The sequence below is a fragment of the Anomaloglossus baeobatrachus genome, chromosome 8, assembly GCF_048569485.1.
Source record: "Anomaloglossus baeobatrachus isolate aAnoBae1 chromosome 8, aAnoBae1.hap1, whole genome shotgun sequence".
Lineage (NCBI taxonomy): Eukaryota > Metazoa > Chordata > Amphibia > Anura > Aromobatidae > Anomaloglossus > Anomaloglossus baeobatrachus.
This window is the reverse complement of record NC_134360.1, coordinates 15,977,354-15,997,252: the sequence shown is the minus strand read 5'-3', so window position 1 is coordinate 15,997,252 and position 19,899 is coordinate 15,977,354. Positions and strand designations below refer to the sequence as shown.

The 19,899-nt window shown below is 53.4% G+C and overlaps 1 protein-coding gene across 1 annotated transcript in view; it reads left to right on the top strand.

Moving 5' to 3' along the window:
* DNAH12 (dynein axonemal heavy chain 12) overlaps window positions 1–19,899 on the top strand; it is a 331,588-nt gene that overhangs the window by 32,305 nt on the left and 279,384 nt on the right. The window contains exons 10-12 of the mRNA XM_075321326.1: window positions 8,334–8,490; window positions 9,419–9,510; window positions 16,282–16,460. Coding sequence (XP_075177441.1) covers window positions 8,334–8,490; window positions 9,419–9,510; window positions 16,282–16,460 — 428 coding nt within the window. The remainder of the gene's footprint in view (window positions 1–8,333; window positions 8,491–9,418; window positions 9,511–16,281; window positions 16,461–19,899) is intronic.

Below are 19,899 nucleotides of genomic sequence, written 5' to 3'. Positions count from 1 at the left end.
GGTGGCAGGCTCTCCCGCTTTTGCGACACCTGGCTGCCACAAGTAAAAGACCGTTGGGTGAGAGACATTTTGTCTCACGGTTACAGGATAGAGTTCAGCTCTCGTCCTCCGACTCGATTCTTCAGAACATCTCCGCCTCCCGAGCGAGCCGAGGCTCTTCTGCAGGCGGTGGGCATTCTGAAGGCAGAAGGAGTGGTGGTCCCGGTTCCTCTTCAGCAACAGGGTCACGGTTTCTACTCCAACCTGTTTGTGGTTCCAAAGAAGGACGGGTCTTTCCGTCCTGTTTTGGATCTAAAACTGCTCAACAAACACGTAATGACCAGGCGGTTCCGGATGGAATCCCTCCGCTCCGTCATCGCCTCAATGTCCTAAGGAGATTTCCTAGCATCGATCGATATCAAAGATGCTTATCTCCACGTACCGATTGCTCCAGAGCATCAGCGCTTCCTGCGCTTCGCCATAGGAGACGAACACCTTCAGTTCGCGGCACTGCCGTTCGGCCTGGCGACAGCCCCAAGGGTTTTCACCAAGGTCATGGCTACAGTAGTTGCGGTCCTCCACTCTCAGGGTCACTCGGTGATACCTTACTTGGACGATCTGTTGATCAAGGCACCCTCTCAAGAGGCATGCCAACACAGCCTCAACGTTACTCTGGAGACTCTCCAGAGTTTCGGGTGGATCATCAATTTTCCAAAGTCAAATCTGACACCGGTCCAATCGCTGACATATCTTGGCATGGAGTTTCATACTCTTCCAGCGATAGTGAAGCTTCCGCTGGACAAACAGCGTTCACTACAGACAGGGGTGCAATCTCTCCTTCAAGGTCGGTCACACCCCTTGAGGCGCCTCATGCACTTCCTGGGGAAGATGGTGGCAGCAATGGAGGCAGTTCCTTTCGCGCAGTTTCACCTGCGTCCTCTTCAATGGGACATCCTACGCAAATGGGACAGGATGCCGACGTCCCTAGAAAGGAACGTCTCCCTCTCTCAGGCAACCAAAGCTTCCCTTCGGTGGTGGCTTCTTCCCACCTCATTATCGAAGGGGAAATCCTTCCTACCCCCATCCTGGGCGGTGGTCACGACGGACGCGAGTCTGTCAGGGTGGGGAGCAGTCTTTCTCCACCACAGGGCTCAGGGTACGTGGACTCAGCAAGAGTCCTCACTTCAGATCAATGTTCTGGAGATCAGGGCAGTGTATCTTGACCTAAAAGCGTTCCAGCAGTGGCTGGAAGGCAAGCAGATCCGAATTCAGTCGGACAACTCCACAGCGGTGGCTTACATCAACCATCAAGGTGGAACACGCAGTCGGCAAGCCTTCCAAGAAGTCCGGCGGATTTTGATGTGGGTGGAAGCCACGGCCTCCACCATCTCCGCAGTTCACATCCCGGGCGTAGAAAACTGGGAAGCAGACTTTCTCAGTCGCCAGGGCATGGACGCAGGGGAATGGTCCCTTCACCCGGACGTGTTTCAGGAGATCTGTTGCCGCTGGGGGATGCCGGACGTCGACCTAATGGCGTCACGGCACAACAACAAGGTCCCAACATTCATGGCTCGATCTCAAGATCACAGAGCTCTGGCGGCAGACGCCTTAGTTCAGGATTGGTCGCAGTTTCAGCTTCCTTATGTGTTTCCTCCTCTGGCACTGTTGCCCAGAGTGTTACGCAAGATCAGGGCCGACTGCCGCCGCGCCATCCTCGTCGCTCCAGACTGGCCGAGGAGGTCGTGGTACCCGGATCTGTAGCATCTGACGGTCGGCCAACCGTGGGCACTGCCAGACCGACCAGACTTGCTGTCTCAAGGGCCGTTTTTCCATCTGAATTCTGCGGCCCTCAACCTGACTGTGTGGCCATTGAGTCCTGGATCTTAGCGTCTTCAGGATTATCTCAAGAGGTCATTGCCACCATGAGACAGGCTAGGAAACCAACGTCCGCCAAGATCTACCACAGGACGTGGAAAATATTCCTGTCGTGGTGCTCTGCTCAGGGTTTTTCTCCCTGGCCATTTGCCTTGCCCACTTTTCTGTCCTTTCTTCAATCCGGATTGGAAAAGGGTTTGTCGCTAGGCTCCCTTAAGGGACAAGTCTCTGCGCTCTCTGTGTTTTTTCAGAAGCGCCTGGCCAGACTCCCACAGGTGCGCACGTTCCTGCAAGGGGTTTGTCACATCGTCCCTCCTTACAAGCGTCCGTTAGAACCCTGGGATCTGAACAGGGTGCTGATGGTTCTTCAGAAACCACCGTTCGAGCCAATGAGGGATATTTCGCTCGCACGCCTTTCGCAGAAAGTGGTTTTTCTAGTAGCAGTCACTTCACTTCGGAGAGTGTCTGAGCTAGCAGCGTTGTCATGCAAAGCTCCTTTCCTGGTGTTTCACCAGGACAAGGTGGTTCTGCGTCCGGTTCCGGAATTCCTCCCTAAGGTGGTTTCCCCCTTTCATCTCAATCAGGATATCTCCTTACCTTCTTTTTGCCCTCATCCAGTTCACCAGTGTGAAAAGGATTTGCACTTGTTAGATCTGGTGAGAGCACTCAGAGTCTACATTTCTCGTACGGCGCCCCTGCGCCGCTCGGATGCACTCTTTGTCCTTGTCGCTGGCCAGCGTAAAGGGACACAAGCTTCCAAATCAACCCTGGCTCGGTGGATCAAGGAACCAATTCTCGAAGCTTATCGTTCCTCGGGGCTTCCGGTTCCCTCAGGGCTGAAGGCCCATTCTACCAGGGCCGTGGGAGCGTCCTGGGCCTTGCGACACCAGGCTACGGCTCAGCAGGTGTGTCAGGCAGCTACCTGGTCGAGCCTGCACACTTTCACGAAACACTATCAGGTGCATGCCTATGCTTCGGCAGATGCCAGCCTAGGTAGGCAAGTCCTTCAGGCGGCGGTTGCCCACCTGTAGGACGGAGCCGTTACGGCTCTATTATGAGGTATTATTTACCCACCCAGGGACTGCTTTTGGACGTCCCAATTGTCTGGGTCTCCCAATGGAGCGCCAAAGAAGAAGGGAATTTTGTTTACTTACCGTAAATTCCTTTTCTTCTAGCTCCAATTGGGAGACCCAGCACCCGCCCCTGTTTTTGTGTACACATGTTGTTCACGTTGAATGGTTTCAGTTCTCCGATATTCCTTCGGATTGAATTTACTTTAAACCAGTTTATAATTTTTTCCTCCTTCTTGCTTTTGCACCAAAACTGAGGAGCCCGTGGGAGCACGGGGGGTGTATAGGCAGAAGGGGAGGGGCTTTACACTTTTAGTGTAATACTTTGTGTGGCCTCCGGAGGCATAGCTATACACCCAATTGTCTGGGTCTCCCAATTGGAGCTAGAAGAAAAGGAATTTACGGTAAGTAAACAAAATTCCCTTCATTCCGGACCGGTAACGGTCAAGATTGCTATACCCTCAACTTTTGAATTCACCCAAATCATGTCAGATTTAGTGATTACAGCCACCGCAGCCCCTGACACTGCAGGTCCCGGTATCCCGCCTCGGCCGGCTGGTTAACGCCCCTGTCTCAAGCCATAAATCCCCTCGCTGACGTCCTCGGGTCGGTGCAAATACGCTGCGTCCCTGGCCGACGCTCTGTCATACCTCCACAGGACTGGCGCAATCCCCTCGGGGAGTTTTCACCTTCATCCCCAGGTCCAGACGGCCGCTCCTCTGGAAGCCTTTCGACCTCCTTTCGGGTGATGGCCCAGGCGTACCGCCTCTGCTGGATTCCAAGCAGGCGCCTGATGTTCGGCGCATGACGAATAGCCTGGTAGAAATGGTGAGTCAAGCCATAAGGGTATGGACAGCCTTTTTCTCTCCGTGCACACACAGGAGGAGGTGAGTCCCGTGCCAGGGACCTTATCCACGGCTCGAAGAGGAGCCGCCTGGTCTCTTCGGCGCCCCCCCCCTGGTGTTTCCTTCATTCCCAGGTCCAAACTTCCGCTCCACCGGAAGCCTTCCAACCCCTCTGGTGATGACCCAGGCGGACCACCTCTGCTGGATTCCGAGCAGGCGCCCGAGGTTCGGCGCATGACGAATAGCCTGGTAGAAACGGTGAGTCAGACCATAAGAGCACAGTGAGTCCTCTTCTCCTCTCTGAGCACACAGGTCTCCTTTAAGACTTTTCTGGCGGACCCATGATGTATTCAGTGGACATCCAGTAGTTCGCCGGGTTACTGCGTCATCACAGTCAACAACCAGACACGACGTTTACCAGCGGTAAGTCTTGTTATTGTCATTATCCCTTCCCCAAAGGGCTCCGGAGAGAAGGTGATCGACCCGCCAGGGTTCCACCTGGCTTATTATCCCTAACGTGACGTCTCTCAGGGACTCCACGGACACCCTACGCAGCGGTCTACGTTCCATCTCTGCTGATTCAGAATTGGTTGACATCTTCGGTGAGTACCTTCTCAACACAGCCCTGGCGTCTGCCAGCGGCACGGTCTAAGCCTCTAGCAGCAGTGTGACCACCCGTTTAGCACTCTAACTCAAGATCTGGAATGCGGATGCGACCTCTATGGCTGGTCTCCCTTCCGCTCTTAGGGGAGCGTCCCTTCGGAAATGGGCTAGTCCAGTTGGTCCCCTAGGCCACCTGAGGGAAGAGATTCTTCCCCTACCCAACATCGGCCCAGACGCATCCAGGTGCGTCGCTCCACCGCTCGGTTCCAGTCCTGTCGCGCCTCAACCTTTCAGGGCGCCTCTATCCCACCAAAAGCTCATCCACCTTGCGAGGCAAGGGACCACTTCCTTGCTTAAGGGTCATTACAGGGATCATAGCGGCTGCCATGCCCATCCTACACTCCAGAGCTATTATGGTCACTCCGCCCTGGGACGACCTGGTGGTCAAGAGTTCTTCCCTCAAGGGTTGTCGTCTGGGTGTGTAGATAGCCATCATCGCCTTTTCGCTTCTAGAGTAGCTGATCTTTCGGGAAAGGTCTTCTCAGACCCTGCCCCGGCGGATCATCCCTTTAGACACGGTATTCAATACCGTCCAAGGTCAGGTACTCCTCGCACAAGAGTGGTTCTCTTCCCTGCACCGAGGCCTCCGTACTCTCTGCCATCCGCACCCGTTTTTCCATCGGTTTTGGTATGCGAGTCCCCGGTCAGTTGTCGGCAGGGATATAGGCGGTATACTGTACCCAGTTGCATCTTCGGCCTTTTCAGCGGGCCCTGACGAAGAAGGGGGTCAAATCTCTCCTTGCTATGGACCGCTGGTCCCGTCTATATCGAATGACCCGCCATTCCCTTCCTAAGTGGACCATTCTTCGCAACCTCCCTTGGGAGAGTCCCTTCTCGTCTTCTTCTTCTTCTCCTCTGGAGGATAGTGTCCACCGTCACCGATCTCCAAGACTGGGGTGTGCCTTTCCATTTCCGCAGCACAAAGCTGTTGGACACCCCTGAGTGTTGTCTCCCTATCAACATTCCGGAATTCAGCCATCCGGCTAGCCTGGCTACAATTTCAGCACCGTGTACTGGGTTGCCCAGTCAGATTCCAGTCTGACCAGGCCGCAGTGGTGGCGTGCATCATCCACCAGGAAGACGCAAGGAGTATCATGGCAATGGGTGAAGTCAAGAGGACCTTGCACTGGGCCGGATCTCTTCGCGCTCTAATCTCGGCAGTGCACATCCCTAGCGTGGACAATGGAACGGCCCTCTTTTCTCGGCAGGGATGGCCCCGCGTCAGGCAGATGGTTCCTCAACAGAGAAGTCCCCAGCCAGATTTTCGGCGAAGGAAGACTCCGGTCGGGGACCCAATGGCCTCCCGATTCAACTATCAGGTCCGCGGTTCATCGAGTGGTGCTCCCTCCACCTGGCCTAGGTGTCGACGCCCTCGCCCTGTCGTGAAGCCAGTTCAGGCTCCCGTGCATCTTCCCTCTGCTTTCCAGGATTTCAAGGTTTCTCAAAAGAATCAAGGCAGAAGGTGGCGCCAGAGTGGCCCAGGCGAGCATAGTTCACACAACTCACTCAGCTCCTCACAGTTGCCCCGTGGCACCTTCCAGACCCTCCAGATCTTCCGTGTCGGGGCCCTCTCTTCCACCAAGACTCAAAGGTCCTTAATTTGACGACCTTACTAGTGGATCCCGGCTACTGGCTCAGACAGGCCTTTCGACAGGAGCGATACACACAATGATTAAGGCCGGACAGCCAGTTTCATCGAGAATATATTTCCACACGGGAAGAGTTCCTCCGGTGGTGTAAGGAGCACATCTGCTCTTCTCTTTGCTCCTTCTCCCTTCCGTCATTGCTGGCATTTTTGCAGTCAGGTCTGGATGCGGGTCTCTCGCGCGTCCCTTTAAGGGCCAGGTGTCTGCTCTATCAATTCGGTTTCAGAAGCCTCTCGCTTCTCGTCTGCCAAATCAGGACTTTCACCCAGGGAGTCACCCATCTGACTCTACTGTATCGTCATCCACTAGAGACGTGGGACCTAGATCTGGCGAGGGGTTCGCTTCATGGTATCCTGTTTTTTCTTTCCTAGTTTCCCTCTGTTCTCACCTGTTTTGGAAAGTGGGTTCCTCGTTGCCATCACGTTTTTTACGAAGGGCATCAGGACGGGCAGTCCTCTCTGGTCGTTTTCTCCTCCTTTTTCTGGGCCTCCACCTGGACAGGGGGGGGTGCTCCGGCCAGACCCCGCCTTCGGTCCGGGGCCGTCTCACCGTTCCACCTAGATAGGAGATTGGGTTTCGGTCATTCTGTCCTAGTCCTTCTCTCAGCCTGAAGATGGCCTTTTTTCCTCTGGCCCTGGTACGAGCTGTCAGTTTTTTTGTTATGTCCTCAGGACCGCACCTTTCGGTGACACCGACAGTCAGTTCACCCTTCTACCCGATCCCTGGGAGGGCATGCCGGCGCCCAAGGCCAAGATTGCCACATGGTTCCAATTCCGCTAGAGTTGAGGCCTACCGCAGGAAGAACGGATCCCTGCCGCGGGCAGTGAAGGCGCACTATACCCGTGCAATGGGAGCATCTTGGTCGATTAGACTTCGGACGTCGACCGGCCAGGTCCGCGAGGTCGCCTCCTGGTCTAGTCTGCATACCGGTACTAGGTCCTACCATGATCACACACAGGTATCGGCAGAGGCCAATCTTGGTGTAGGTTTTTGCGGGCGGCGGTAGCACACCTGTAACAAGATAGGTACTGGCAGGTCTTGGTCAAGCCCGACAGGGGGAAGATGTTTCCTACCTATCTCCGGTGCTTGCTCTTTTCCCACCCAGGGACTGCTTTTGGACGTCCCATGGTCCTGTGTCCCCCAATGAAACGATAGAGAAAGAAGGATTTTTGTGTACTCACCGTAAAATCTCTTTCTCTGAGTCTTCATTGGGGGACACAGGACCATGGGTTATGCTGCTGTCACTAGGAGGCTGACACTAAGTGGACAGAAAAAGTTAGCTCCTCCCCAGCAGTATACACCCCGAGCCGGAGGCGGGCTCAATTCAGTTTAGTGCACAAGCAGTAGGAGGAGAACCAAAACAAAGACCCATAGATAAGTCACAGTAAAAATTATAACCAAGTCGCCGTGCGACAAGTGGCCTGGAAATATGGACCACTGAGGCGATAGGCAGGCAATATGTAACACAAGACAAAACAGGGTGGGTGCGGTGTCCCCCAATGAAGACTCAGAGAAAGAGATTTTACGGTGAGTACACAAAAATCCTTCTTTTCCCCATAGACTTCTATTAGCGACGGATTGTGACAGATCGCCTTGCGTTGCATCCGCAGCATGATGGATCAGTCGTTTACTGACTGACCATCAGGCAGGAGCAACGCTAAATGTAACATTTTTTTGGAGCGGCAAAAAAGCGCACGTCGCAGGTGTCCGTCGCCATCCATCACAAGCTATACTGGATGTCTATGGTGCTGGATTCTGTCATGCTCTACTGAGCATGCCCAGCATGTTTGGCACTCCCATTGGGCTGTCCCAAACACAAACGGATCACGACGGATCCGTCAAAAAAAAAAACGGACGCACAACGGATGTAACAGATGCGACGGATCAGTTCTTTCACAGGATTCCTGTGAACGGAATCCTGTGAAATAACACTTCCGTTGCAACAGTTGACATCTAAAAAACTTGTTGCATCGCAGCGATGGACCTGACGGAAGCAAAACAATGGAAGCTCACTGGAGAATTTAAAGGGGATGTCCACCTTTTATCAGTTTGTCACTTTTTGTGCTGCGTTTCTATACTTTTTAATTTCCTAATAGGAGATGGCATTTTGTTTTCCTGATATAGATAATCATATTCCCTGAATCAGCATTTACCCTGATACTTTGGGAGAAAATCACCTATTTATTTGTACCGGTTTATACTTTAGACTTCTGCTATAATCATTTCACTTTTATAACTTTTCTTGCTTTGTACAGAACGTTCAGACCGTCCAGTCCTGGCTTTCGGGCAGTAACACGGTGCAGATAATCGAGGCCAAACTCCCCGATTACATCTTTAATTCTGCTGTACAGAAGCTGCGAGAGTCGGTCACTCACAATCTACAGGAGCCATTGAGACATTATGAAACGTACGGTAAGATGGTCACAAATCAAGTATTAAAGGGATGGTGCAATCACAATAAGAAATCTCCCGCCTGCCCTTGTAGTGTAGCCTTCCTGGCCATGCTTTGATCCTGGTACTTTTGCAAAACCATTGAACCCAGGTTCAGGGTTTCCCAGAGGGTCACATCGTCTATCAGACAATTTCCTGTAGAAACACTATACATATCATTGGTCTAACAAGCTCTAAAGAGTATCTGTCTCTACAGTTCTCCATATAAACCTAGATGATTAAATAGATCTCTTAAGGCCCCGTTACACGCAACGACATTGCTAACGAGATATCGTTGGGGTCACGGAATTCGTGACGCACATCCGGCCTCGTTAGCGACGTCGTTGCGTGTGACACGTACGAGCGACCGCTAACGATCAAATATACTCCCCTAATTGTTGATCGTTAACACGTCGTTCATATCCCAAATATCGTTGCTGGTGCTGGACGCAGGTTGTTCGTCGTTCCTGAGGCAGCACACATCGCTACGTGTGACACCACAGGAACGACGAACAACAACGTACCTGTGTCCTCTGGCAATGAGGTGGGCGTGTCTTTAATGCGACTGGTCTCCGCCCCTCCGCTTCTATTGGCGGGCCGCTGTGTGATGTCGCTGTGACGGCGAACGAACCTCACCCTTAAAGAGGCTGTTCGCCACCCACAGCAATGTCACTAGGAAGGTAAGTACGTGTGACGCATCCTAGCGATATTGTGCGCCACGGGCAGCGATTTGCCCATGACGCACAAACGACGGGGGGCGGGTGCTTTCACGAGCGACATCGCTTTAGACCTGGTGTGGCTGGTGTACTTATACTGAAATTCATGTCTGATGGACTTTTGAATGTTTCCCCTGCCCAATATTAGTGTGCGTTTAGCAACAATGACCATTACGTGTTATATTATTTGATAGTGGAAAGCTTCAGCTGGCTGGTGGATGGTTCAGCCGCGCAGAAAGTAGAAACCTTTTTATCGGAGGAGCACAATTTTGATGAATACACAGGGGTGAGTATGTGTGGTCATAGTGTGTGTTTGTTTTTTCCTTTTTTTCAATACTGGACCTGATTGCATGTCATCTCAAGCCTCCATTATAACGTTTAGGCTATGTGCGCACGCTGCGTTTTTTTACCGCGTTTTTGTGCGGTTTTGGGCTCAAAACTGCATAACCTTGCTTCCCCTGCAAAGTCTATAACATTTCATTTTTGTTGTCCGCACACTGCAGGTTTTTTTTTTTGGCTACGATTTTTGTGCAGGAAATAAAAAATGAGCATGTCAATTTTTTTTTTTGCATTTTCCTGCGTTTTCCACCCATGCAATGCATTGGAAAAACGCAGCAAAACGCAGTGATCAAAAATGCAGTAAAACACAGTGCGTTTTTACCGCTGCCTTTTTCTTTGTCGCTCCATTGGGAGACCCAGACAATTGGGTGTATAGCTTCTGCCTCCGGAGGCCACACAAAGTATTACACTTAAAAAAGTGTAACCCCTCCCCTCTGCCTATACACCCTCCCGTGGATCACGGGCTCCTCAGTTTTATGCTTTGTGTGGAAGGAGGCACACATCCACTCATGCATTCTCATATTAGTTATGTCGGTTGGAAGAAAAGAGGACCCCCACGGGGCCCCCGGCATGTTCCCTTCTCACCCCACTACGTCGGCGGTGTTGTTAAGGTTGAGGTACCCATTGTGGGTACAAAGGCCGGAGCCTCATGCCGTCTCCTTCACCATTTCTTAGCGGCTCTGGGAGAAGTGGGATCCTGAGCGGTCATCCATTTACTGGGACCGTGCTCCCTCCGCAGCCCCTGTGGGAATCTGCCGGACCGGAGTCTATTCAACCTCAGGGACCGGGCCCTGCAACTCTAAGGTACTCTGTGTCCCCATAGGGGACTGTGCAGGGAGCGCACCTTCTACCCGGACGCTGCGGCAGCTGCTGAATTGAGAAGGCCGGCGGACTTCCGCGCCGACCGTGCCTGCTTGTCGGGCACGGTCTCAAATTTAGTCCCCGGCTTCATCGCGGCCTAGTCGCAAAAATCCCGCCCCCGGGCCTGCCTGTCAGGGGTAAGGGCGGGACGGCCGACCTGACGTCGGATGGGAGGGCCGGACCATCCTGCATGTTTCCTCCCCCCTCACTGATCACTGTGGGGACCCCAGATTCCCGCACTTTCCTGGCGCCGCCCACGGCTCCACTCCTCCCCTGAGAGCTCCGGCAGCCATTTTTTTGGCATTCTGCCGGTGGAGGATTCTCAGTGAAGAGCTCTGCAGCTCCGGGGGACCTAAGGCAGGGAATCTGGAGGACACACACTCCGCTTTTTAGCGGTCGGTAAGCCACACCGGTCACCCGGTGCTGGTCCCCCTAGGGTGCCGGAATAGATACGTATTTATATATATATATTCTGTTCGGTCGGGCTGTATACCCTTTTTTTGCCCATATACCCTCAGTGATCATTCTCCTAGGAGACAACAGCATGTCGTCCACAAGGAGCAAAGCTGTTAAGGCACAGGGTTTTTTTGCGGCCTGTACCTCTTGTGGGGCTATGTTACCTGCGGGTTCCACCTACCCTCACTGTGAGCAATGCTCGACCCCTGCTTCGCTTGCTCAGCCGGAGCCTCGGTCACTAGTGGGCCCCTCGGCTCATGTAGACCCCCCTGCTCCCCCTGTCCAGGCGGCAGGGACAGAGTTTGCCTCTTTTGCTGAGAAACTCTCTGAGTCACTTTCACAATCCATGGCTCAGTCTATGGACAAGTGGTCTGCCAAGCTGCTAGAAGCTTTGCAGTCCAGACCGGTCCTTACACAGGCCCAGGCCCCTGTTGGATCGTCGCCTCCAGGCCCCATTCGGTCCGCGCCGCAGCGCGCTCCCAGGTTGGGCCCTAGGTCTCACGTGGAGGACTCCTGCCCGGACCACAGCCCTAGACAGGCTAAGCGGGCTCGCTGGGAATCTTCCCCGACTTCTTCACGCTGCTCGGGTTCCCAGCTTGAGGACTCTCTGGAGGACGAGGCGGACGTCGCAGCTCAGGGCTCTGACCCTGATGTCGCCCTTAACCTTGATACACCTGAAGGGGACGCCTTAGTGAATGATCTTATCTCGTCCATCAATCAGGTGTTGGATCTCTCTCCCCCGCCTCCTACTGTAGAGGAGTCGGCGTCTCAGCAGGAGAAACACCAGTTTAGGTTCCCCAAACGTACACGTAGTGCGTTTTTCGATCACTCTAACTTCAGAGATGCTGTCCAGAAGCCCAGAACGGTTCCGGACAAGCGCTTTACTAAGCGCCTCACTGACACGCGTTACCCCTTCCCCTCCGAGGTCGTTAAGGGTTGGGCTCAGTGTCCCAAGGTGGATCCTCCAGTCTCTAGATTGGCGGCTAGATCTGTGGTTTCGGTTGCAGATGGCTCATCGCTAAAGGATGCCACTGACCGGCAGATAGAGCTCCTGGTGAAGTCCATCTATGAGGCCACGGGCGCGTCTTTTGCCCCGGCTTTTGCAGCCGTGTGGGCACTCCAAGCTATCTCAGCTTGTCTGGCTGAGATTAATGCTGTCACACGTAATTCTGCTCCGCAAGTTGCGTCTTTGACTTCTCAAGCGTCAGCTTTTTCTTCCTACGCCATGAACGCAGTCCTAGACTCTGCTGGCCGTACAGCGGTGGCATCCGCTAACTCTGTGGCAGTCCGCAGGGCCATGTGGCTGCGCGAATGGAAGGCAGACTCGGCCTCCAAGAGGTTCTTAACCGGTTTGCCGTTTTCTGGCGACCGCTTGTTTGGCGAACGATTGGATGAGATTATTAAGGAATCCAAGGGAAAGGACTCCTCCTTACCCCAATCCAAACCTAAGAGACCTCAGCAACGAAAAATACAATCGAGGTTTCGGTCCTTTCGTCCCTCCGCCAAGCCCCAATCCTCTTCGTCCAGCAGGCCGGAGAAAGGCCAGAGGAACTCCTATGCGTGGCGGTCCAAGTCATGCCCCCAAAAGGCCGCAGGAGGCACTGCCTCCAAGGCGGCCTCCTCATGACTCTCGGCCTCCCCTGGCCGCATCCTCGGTCGGTGGCAGGCTCTCCCGCTTTTGCGACGCCTGGTGGCCACATGTTCAAGACCGATGGGTGAGAGACATTCTGTCTCACGGTTACAGGATAGAGTTCAGCTCTCGTCCTGCGGCTCGTTTCTTCAGAACCTCTCCGCCCCCCGCTCAGGCCGACGCACTTTTTCAGGCAGTGGACGCTCTGAAGACAGAAGGAGTTGTGATCCCCGTTCCCCTTCAGGAACGTGGTCGCGGCTTTTACTCCAACTTGTTCGTGGTGCCAAAAAAGGACGGATCATTCCGTCCCGTTCTGGACCTCAAACTACTCAACAGACATGTGAGAACCAGACGGTTTCGGATGGAATCTCTCCGCTCGGTCATCGCCTCGATGTCACAAGGAGACTTCCTAGCATCGATCGACATCAAGGATGCTTATCTCCATGTGCCGATCGCACCCGAACATCAACGCTTCTTGCGTTTCGCCATCGGGGACGAACACCTTCAGTTCGTGGCATTGCCTTTCGGCCTGGCGACAGCCCCACGGGTTTTCACCAAAGTCATGGCATCCGTTGTGGCGGTCCTACACTCTCAGGGCCACTCGGTGATTCCCTACTTAGACGATCTCCTAGTCAGGGCCCCTTCTCGGGTGGCGTGTCAACACAGCCTTACCGTCGCTCTGGCGACTCTCCAGCAGTTCGGGTGGATCATCAACTTCCCGAAATCCAAGTTGACACCGACCCAATCACTGACTTACCTCGGGATGGAGTTTCATACACTGTCAGCGGTAGTCAAGCTACCGCGGGACAAACAGCTTTCTCTGCAGGCAGGGGTGCAATCTCTTCTTCGGGGTCAGTCACACCCCTTAAGGCGCCTCATGCACTTCCTGGGGAAGATGGTGGCAGCGATGGAGGCAGTGCCGTTCGCGCAATTCTATCTGCGGCCACTCCAATGGGACATTCTCCGCAAATGGGACAGGAGGTCGGCTTCCCTCGACAGGAACGTCTCTCTTTCCCTTGCAACCAAGACGTCTCTTCAGTGGTGGCTCCTTCCCAATTCTCTATCGCAGGGAAAATCCTTCCTACCCCCAACCTGGGCTGTGGTCACCATGGACGCGAGCCTGTCAGGGTGGGGAGCGTTTTTTCTCCACCACAGGGCTCAGGGAACCTGGACTCCGATAGAGTCTTCCCTTCAGATCAATGTTCTGGAGATAAGGGCAGTGTATCTAGCCCTATTGGCTTTCCATCAGTGGCTGGAGGGCAGGCAGATCCGTATCCAGTCGGACAACGCCACTGCCGTCGCATACATCAACCACCAAGGCGGCACTCGCAGTCGTCAAGCCTTCCAGGAAGTCCGGCAGATTCTGCAGTGGGTGGAAGCCACACCCTCCACCATCTCCGCAGTTCACATCCCGGGCGTAGAAAACTGGGAAGCAGATTTTCTCAGTCGTCAGGGCATGGATGCGGGGGAATGGTCTCTACACCCAGAAGTGTTTCGAGAGATCTGTCGCCGCTGGGGAGCGCCGGACGTCGATCTCATGGCGTCACGGCACAACAACAAAGTCCCGGCTTTCATGGCTCGGTCTCTGGATCACAGAACTCTGGCGGCGGATGCGTTAGTTCAGGATTGGTCGCAGTTTCGACTGCCTTACGTGTTTCCTCCTCTGGCGATGCTGCCCAGAGTGTTACGCAAGATCAGATCCGACTGCCGTCGCGCCATTCTCGTCGCTCCAGATTGGCCGAGGCGGTCGTGGTATCCGGATCTGTGGCATCTCACGGTGGGACAACCGTGGGCGCTTCCAGACCGCCCAGACTTGCTGTCACAAGGCCCGCTTTTCCATCTGAATTCCGTGGCCCTCAACCTGACTGTGTGGCCATTGAGTCCTGGCTCCTAGCGTCTTCAGGGTTATCTCAGGATGTCATTGCCACCATGAGACAAGCCAGGAAGCCAACGTCCGCCAAAATCTATTACAGGTCTTGGCAAATCTTCTTATCCTGGTGCTCTGATAACGGTTTTCCTCCATGGCCGTTTGCCTTACCCACTTTTCTTTCATTCCTTCAATCCGGAATGGACAAGGGGTTGTCACTCGGCTCTCTCAAGGGCCAAGTATCGGCGCTCTCCGTATTTTTTCAAAAGCGCCTAGCCAGGCTTCCGCAGGTCCGCACGTTCCTGCAGGGAGTTTGCCACATAGTCCCACCTTACAAACGTCCGCTTGAACCCTGGGATCTTAACAAGGTGCTAACGGCTCTTCAGAAACCACCTTTCGAGCCGCTGCGGGATGTCTCTTTATCACGTCTTTCGCAGAAGGTGGCCTTTCTAGTGGCAGTTACATCACTCCGGAGAGTGTCTGAGCTTGCAGCGCTGTCATGCAAAGCCCCCTTCCTGGTGTTTCACCAGGATAAGGTGGTTCTGCGTCCGGTCCCGGATTTTCTCCCTAAGGTGGTATCTCCTTTTCATCTCAATCAAGATATCTCCTTGCCTTCATTTTGCCCCAGTCCAATTCACCAATGTGAAAAGGATTTGCACTCTTTGGATCTAGTGAGAGCACTCCGGCTCTACGTGTCTCGCACGGCGCCCCTGCGTCGTTCAGATGCGCTCTTTGTCCTTGTCGCTGGCCAGCGTAAGGGTTCGCAGGCTTCCAAGTCAACCTTGGCTCGGTGGATTAAGGAACCGATTCTCGAAGCCTACCGTTCTTCTGGGCTTCCGCTTCCTTCAGGGCTGAAAGCCCATTCTACCAGAGCCGTGGGTGCGTCCTGGGCATTGCGGCACCGGGCTACGGCTCAGCAGGTGTGTCAGGCAGCTACGTGGTCTAGTCTGCACACTTTCACGAAACACTATCAAGTGCATACCTATGCTTCGGCAGACGCCAGTTTAGGTAGGCGAGTCCTTCAGGCGGCGGTTGCCCACCTGTAAGAGGGGGCCGTTGCGGCTCTTTTTATTGAGGTATTCTTTTACCCACCCAGGAACTGCTTTTGGACGTCCCAATTGTCTGGGTCTCCCAATGGAGCGACAAAGAAGAAGGGAATTTTGTTTACTTACCGTAAATTCCTTTTCTTCTAGCTCCTATTGGGAGACCCAGCACCCGCCCCTGTTCCCTTCGGGCTGGTTGTTCTTTTGTGTACACATGTTGTTCATGTTGAATTGTTCTTTTGGTTCATGGTTTCAGTTCTCCGAACATCCTTCGGATTGAATTTACCCTAGACCAATTTATAAGTTTTCTCCTTCCTGCTTTTGCACCAAAACTGAGGAGCCCGTGATCCACGGGAGGGTGTATAGGCAGAGGGGAGGGGTTACACTTTTTTAAGTGTAATACTTTGTGTGGCCTCCGGAGGCAGAAGCTATACACCCAATTGTCTGGGTCTCCCAATAGGAGCTAGAAGAAAAGGAATTTACGGTAAGTAAACAAAATTCCCTTCTTTTGTGTTTTTTAGCGGCAAAAAACACACAAAAAAGCAGCGTCAAAAAAAGCAATGTGCGCACAGAGCCTAACTCGTCCCTTTTCTGTCCTTGATGTTTCACAAAAATCTTTCTTAGTTGTAAATTTCGACTTTTTATTTGCCGTTTATCAAATTAAAGTAATCTGGGAGTAAAGAGAAATCACTAAGAGGGTATTAAAAATGCGTTTTCCAAACGACACCACCCTTTTAACCTCATGCATGTAGCAAATCTCCATCACTAAACTTTGAGAACCTTGCCAGTGAAATCCATAGCACTTTATTTCAGATTTCGGCTATTTGTATTACTGATTTGTAATGCTCCTTTGTATTCTAGTTTATAGAACAATTTCACGCCCTGGCCAGAGATATCATGGGGCTGCCCACCCGCGCCTATTTCACCATGGTCCACCTCGACTGCGATGATTTAAAGCAAGGCCTGGCCGACAAAGCAAAACATTTTGCTAATATTTTACTGGATCGACTGGTGACAAACCACAGACTGCAGAACGAAGAGTGAGTAAAATCCTGGACTTTAATTCTTTTGTAGCACCATAAAAAAAATCTGTAATGTGCCCCTACCTATCATGTAGCCTTGCAATAGGATAAAGAGTTGCACACAAGTCACAATGTATATGAGAATGATGAAAAGCAAAACTGCTATGGGAATACTAGACTGAAAAATACAATGAACTATCTGAAAAAGTGAAAAAACATGAAAAATGGAATATGCATAACTGCTATGAATAATAGGAACATAAGAGATGTTTAGCCATTGTATTGATCAATGCAAAAGAGCCCCAAAACCAACGCCAAGGTAATCTCTATTTCTTTGTCGCTCCATTGGGAGACCCAGACAATTGGGTGTATAGCTTCTGCCTCTGGAGGCCACACAAGGTATTACACTTTAAAAAGTGTAACCCCTCCCCTCTGCCTATACACCCTCCCGTGGACCACGGGCTCCTCAGTTTTATGTCACACGGAATTCTGCTCCGCATGTTTCTTCCTTGACCTCTCAGGCATCAGCTTTTTCGTCCTATGCCATGAACGCCGTCCTGGACTCCACTAGCCGTACGGCTGTAGCATCTGCTAACTCCGTGGCAGTCCGCATGGCCATGTGGCTGCGCGAATGGAAAGCAGACTCTGCTTCCAAAAGGTTCTTAACTGGTTTGCCTTTTTCTGGTGACCGTTTGTTTGGCGAACGATTGGATGAGATTATTAAGGAATCCTCGGGTAAGGACTCCTCCTTACCCCAATCCAAACCTAAGAGACCTCAGCAGAGAAAAATCCAATCGAGGTTTCGGTCCTTTCGTCCCTCCGCCAAGCCCCAATCCTCTTCGTCCAACCGGCCGGAGAAAGGCCAGAGGAACTCCTATGCGTGGCGGTCAAAGTCACGCCCCCAAAAGGCCGCAGGAGGCACTGCCTCCAAGACGGCCTCCTCATGACTCTCGGCCTCATCTAGCCACATCCTCGGTCGGTGGCAGGCTCTCCCGCTTTGGCGACGCCTGGTGGCCACATGTTCAAGACCGATGGGTGAGAGACATTTTGTCTCATGGTTACAGGATAGTGTTCAGCTCCCGACCTATGGCTCGTTTCTCCGTCGTGGCGGTCCTGCACTCTCAGGGCCACTCGGTGATCCCCTACTTAGACGATCTCCTAGTCAGGGCCCCTTCTCGGGTGGCGTGTCAACAAAGCCTTACCGTCACTCTGGCGACTCTCCAGCAGTTTGGGTGGATCATCAATTTCCCGAAATCCAAGTTGACATCGACCCAATCACTGACTTACCTTGGGATGGAGTTTCATACCCAGCCAGCGTTAGTCAAGCTACCGCGGGACAAACAGCTTTCTCTGCAGGCGGGGGTGCAATCCCTTCTTCGGAGTCAGTCACACCCCTTAAGGCTCCTCATGCACTTCCTGGGGAAGATGGTTGCAGCTATGGAGGCAGTGCCGTTCGCGCAATTCCATCTACGACCACTCCAATGGGACATTCTTCGCAAGTGGGACAAGAGTGTGGCTTCCCTCGACAAGGACATCTCTCTTTCCCTTGCAACCAAAACATCACTTCAGTGGTGGCCCCTACCCACGTCTCTGTCTCGGGGAAAATCCTTTCTACCTCCAACCTGGGCCGTGGTCACCACGGACGCGAGCCTGTCAGGTTGAGGAGCGGTTTTTCTCCACCACAGGGCTCAAGGAACCTGGACTCCGATAGAATCGTCCCTTCAGATCAATCTCCTGGAGATAAGGGCAGTATATCTAGCCCTATTGGCTTTCCATCGGTGGCTGGAGGGCAGGCAGATCCGAATTCAGTCGGACAACGCCACTGCCGTCGCCTACATCAACCACCAAGGCGGCACTCGCAGTCGTCAAGCCTTCCAGGAAGTCCGGCGGATTCTGCAGTGGGTGGAAGCCACAGGCTCCACCATCTCCGCAGTTCACATCCCGGGTGTAGAAAACTGGGAAGCAGATTTTCTCAGTCGTCAGGGCATGGACGCGGGGGAATGGTCTCTACACCCAGACATGTTTCGAGAGATCTGTCGCAGCTGGGGAACGCCGGATGTCGATCTCATGGCGTCACGACACAACAACAAGGTCCCGGCCTTCATGGCACGGTCTCAGGATCACAGAGCTCTGGCAGCGGACGCTTTAGTCCAGGATTGGTCGCAGTTTCGACTGCCTTATGTGTTTCCCCCTCTGGCGATGCTGCCCAGGGTACTTCGCAAGATCAGGTCCGACTGCCGTCGCGCCATTCTCGTCGCTCCAGACTGGCCGAGGCGGTCGTGGTATCCGGATCTGTGGCATCTCACGGGTCAACCGTGGGCACTTCCAGACCGCCCAGACTTGCTGTCACAAGGCCCTTTTTTCCATCTGAATTCTGTGGCCCTCAACCTGACTGTGTGGCCATTGAGTCCTGGCTCCTAGCGTCTTCAGGGTTATCTCAGGATGTCATTGCCACCATGAGACAAGCCAGGAAGCCAACGTCCGCCAAGATCTATTACAGGTCCTGGCAAATCTTCCTATCCTGGTGCGCGGATAACGGTTTTCCTCCATGGCCGTTTGCCTTACCCACATTCCTTTCATTCCTACAATCTGGAATGGACAAGGGTTTGTCCCTCGGCTCTCTCAAGGGCCAAGTATCGGCGCTCTCCGTGTTTTTTCAAAAGCGTCTAGCCAGGCTTCCGCAGGTCCGCACGTTCCTGCAGGGAGTCTGCCACATGGTCCCACCTTACAAACGTCCGTTGGAACCTTGGGATCTTAACAGGGTTCTGACGGCTCTTGAAAAGCCGCCTTTCTTTGTCGCTCCATTGGGAGACCCAGACAATTGGGTGTATAGCCTCTGCCTCCGGAGGCCACACAAAGCACCACACTTTAAAAAGTGTAACCCCTCCCCTCTGCCTATACACCCTCCCGTGCATCACGGGCTCCTCAGTTTTATGCTTTGTGTGGAAGGAGGCACACATCCACTCATGCATTCTCATATTAGTTATATCGGTTGGAAGAAAAGAGGGCCCCCACGGGGCCCCCGACATGTTCCCTTCTCACCCCACTACGTCGGCGGTGTTGTTAAGGTTGAGGTACCCATTGCGGGTACAAAGGCCGGAGCCTCATGCCGTTTCCTTCACCATCCCTTAGCGGCTCTGGGAGAAGTGGGATCCTGACCGGTCATCCATTTACTGGGACCGTGCTCCCTCCGCAGCCCCTGTGGGTATCTGCCGGACCGGAGTCTATTCATCCTCAGGGACCGGGCCCTGCAACTTTAAGGTACTCTGTGTCCCCATGGGGACTGTGCAGGGAGCGCCTTCTTCCCGGACGCTGCAGCAGCTGCTGATTTGAGAAGGCCGGCGGACTTCCGCGCCGCCGCGCCTGCTTGTCGGGCACGGTCTTAAATTTGGTCCCCGGCTTCATCGCGGCCTAGTAGCAAAAATCCCGCCCCCGGGCCTGCCTGTCAGGGGTAAGG